General features: G+C 41.2%; 1 protein-coding gene across 1 annotated transcript in view; it reads right to left on the reverse strand.

The window, feature by feature from the left end:
* Positions 1-841: 841 nt before the first annotated feature.
* Positions 842-2500, reverse strand: part of LOC138033210 (uncharacterized) — a 1746-nt gene continuing 87 nt past the window's right edge. Inside the window, exon 2 of the mRNA XM_068880975.1 lies at positions 842-1392. Within this exon, the coding sequence (XP_068737076.1) occupies positions 842-1392 (551 nt within the window). The remainder of the gene's footprint in view (positions 1393-2500) is intronic.

Here is a 2500-nt window from a genome sequence, read left to right on the forward strand (position 1 = left end):
CAGTATTTGTACTCCCCCTGGATATCATGTTAGTCCATCGCAGGGTTACCCCCAGCATTTCGCCGGTACCCATTTATACACCTGGGTGGAGAGAGGCACCGTGAGAGTAAAGTGTCTTGCCCAAGAACACAACACAATGTCCCCGGCCAGGACCCGAAGCCCGACCGCTCGATCCGGAGTTGAGCACGCTAACCATGAGGTCACCACGCTTCCCGTAAATAATGCATTAGCATAAATTACAGAACACGTGGTCGAGCGAATTGTAGCGACCACGGTAGTGTTGTATTGTAGGTAGCAAGTCGTGTTATTAAAATGTTATAAATAGTCTATGGAGTACGGATCCACTACAACCTTCAAAATCTGAAAAAAGAGGAAGTGATTTTTTGATCTTGGTAGCACTTTAATAAATGAATTTTGTGTCCACGAGTGAAAACGGCAATTCCTCTTTCTAGCGAGCTTTCCCGCACGAAAGTTCTCTATTTTTGACATGTTTTTGGCCACGTTCGATATATCAATACTCACACATGGCTGCGAGTCTTTAGGGTTAATTTAAACATTGTTTTGTTTACAAATATCCATTGAGACTTGTGGGACAAAGAAAATAGAACTGGGCCGTGAAATGTGACCATAAAACCTTTTATGCACACAACAGGATGCGCCGTGCAATACTGGGGAATCACCTAAATAAATGAACTGAGTAACTTGAAATCACAAACGATCTGGCTTTACACTAGGCGAGCCAAATTAACCTAAACGAAAAGAAAGGACAATTAATATGTCAGCCACATTCACAGGTCTATTAAATTGTCACTACCCAAGTCAAGCAAAATGATCTGGGTTTCTAACGTACATAAATTTTCCAAAAGTCACCGGCAGATAAACCCTCGAAATAATCATCGCATTCAAACCTGCCCTGAAACGTGCCATTATAACCAAGCAGCCATTGCTGCGCAGCTGCTATAAATACAGTGTGATTATATAATCTGTCTTCAGCCAAGTTTTGAAACCCCCATTTACCAATTGTAACTTTGACTTTGCCGTTCTTTTTTCCCCACCGATCACAATTTTTGGCTAACGTAGAGTCGTCGTCATCCATTTTGACAAATGAGCCACAAGAATCAGGCTTATCGTCCGTGTGACCGCAGAGGTACTGGACGACAGCTTCACCCGAGCTGTTAGCAGCAGTGATGATGTGAAACGTGCGCCCTGGTTTCTTTTTCTTGCAGTGGAATCTCAGTTGAGCGAAATTAATGTGTGTTCTCAGCTCTTTAATGGCAGTTTTTGTGAGAAGCATATGACTGCTGGCTATTCCACGGTATGAAGTCTTGAGTGGCGCCTGAGTGGGTGGTGTTGAATCCTGCATCACAACTTTGGAGACAAGCAGCCAGCCCCCTGGAATCAGAGTAAAAATGTCGGGCTTTTCCTAAACCTAAACACTAAAAGACATGTCGAATACACTTAACACTTTGTACAGCCACCCCATGCTCTAAGCGTTAATTCACAGTGGGGACGAACTACAATTCTCCTTAGTGTTTACCTTCACTAGCCTGAAAAACTACCAAAACTGCTAAATTGCCCAATAAGCGAAGACTGACGTCTCTAAACCAAAACAGTTAAATGACTATTGGAATTTACAATCGAAAATTTCTTTTCCTTTTGTAACTTAGTCTTGCAGGCGATCACTTGCCACATCCATCTCTTTTAACTGATACGATGTAGAAGAATGTGCTAGATCCTGGCGTGTTTTCTTCATTATCGTTCTGTTAGTGTTAAGTTTGTTTGTTTTAAATACCCCTTTTTTTTGCCGGCTGTGTTTTAGCGTCGCTCGTTCTTTCGTTTCTCAATGCATGATTTTTTTCCTTTGAACCGTCAATTACACCCACAGTTTTTTCGTTTTGCATAAACTAGTCTCAATGTATATAAACTTGAGTATTTTCATTTTGAGTTCCATTTCGCATTTGGAGTGACGCTACGCGTGGTCCGCTATTTAGCTGTCTGAGTCTAAGTCTTTCCGCTCAACAAGCAGGTTTTCTTCACTTAAGTTTGTAATAGTCGTAACAATGTAAGTATCGACATTTCCGGTTAGTGTCGTTTCTCCTTACTTTGCCAAACTCATCTATTCGTTAATTTGATTTTGTCACAGTTTTAGGCCGCATTGTAAAGTGAAATAAAAGTTGGGAAGATAATCGCATCTAATTGCCCAACTTAAACAATTATAAAGGAAGCCACCAGTTACACCACGTGTGTCCTGACTTCTTGTAGGGGACCATTTTGCTTAAGCGTCCACCGAGAAATAGCCCTTTTCCCGGTTAGTTTTTCTCATTTGCATTACAATGTAATCGAACGTGAATGCAAGGCAATTTCAGGTTGAAACTACAAAATAGCCCGAAATTGCCTCACATACATGCTAGATTATATATTGTAATGCAAGTGAGAAAGCCTAATCGTGAAAAGGGCTATTCAAACAGAAATCACTCATTTGAGTTAGTGTCTCGTTTTC

The sequence above is a fragment of the Montipora capricornis genome, chromosome 14, assembly GCF_036669925.1.
Source record: "Montipora capricornis isolate CH-2021 chromosome 14, ASM3666992v2, whole genome shotgun sequence".
Taxonomy (NCBI): Eukaryota; Metazoa; Cnidaria; class Anthozoa; order Scleractinia; family Acroporidae; genus Montipora; species Montipora capricornis.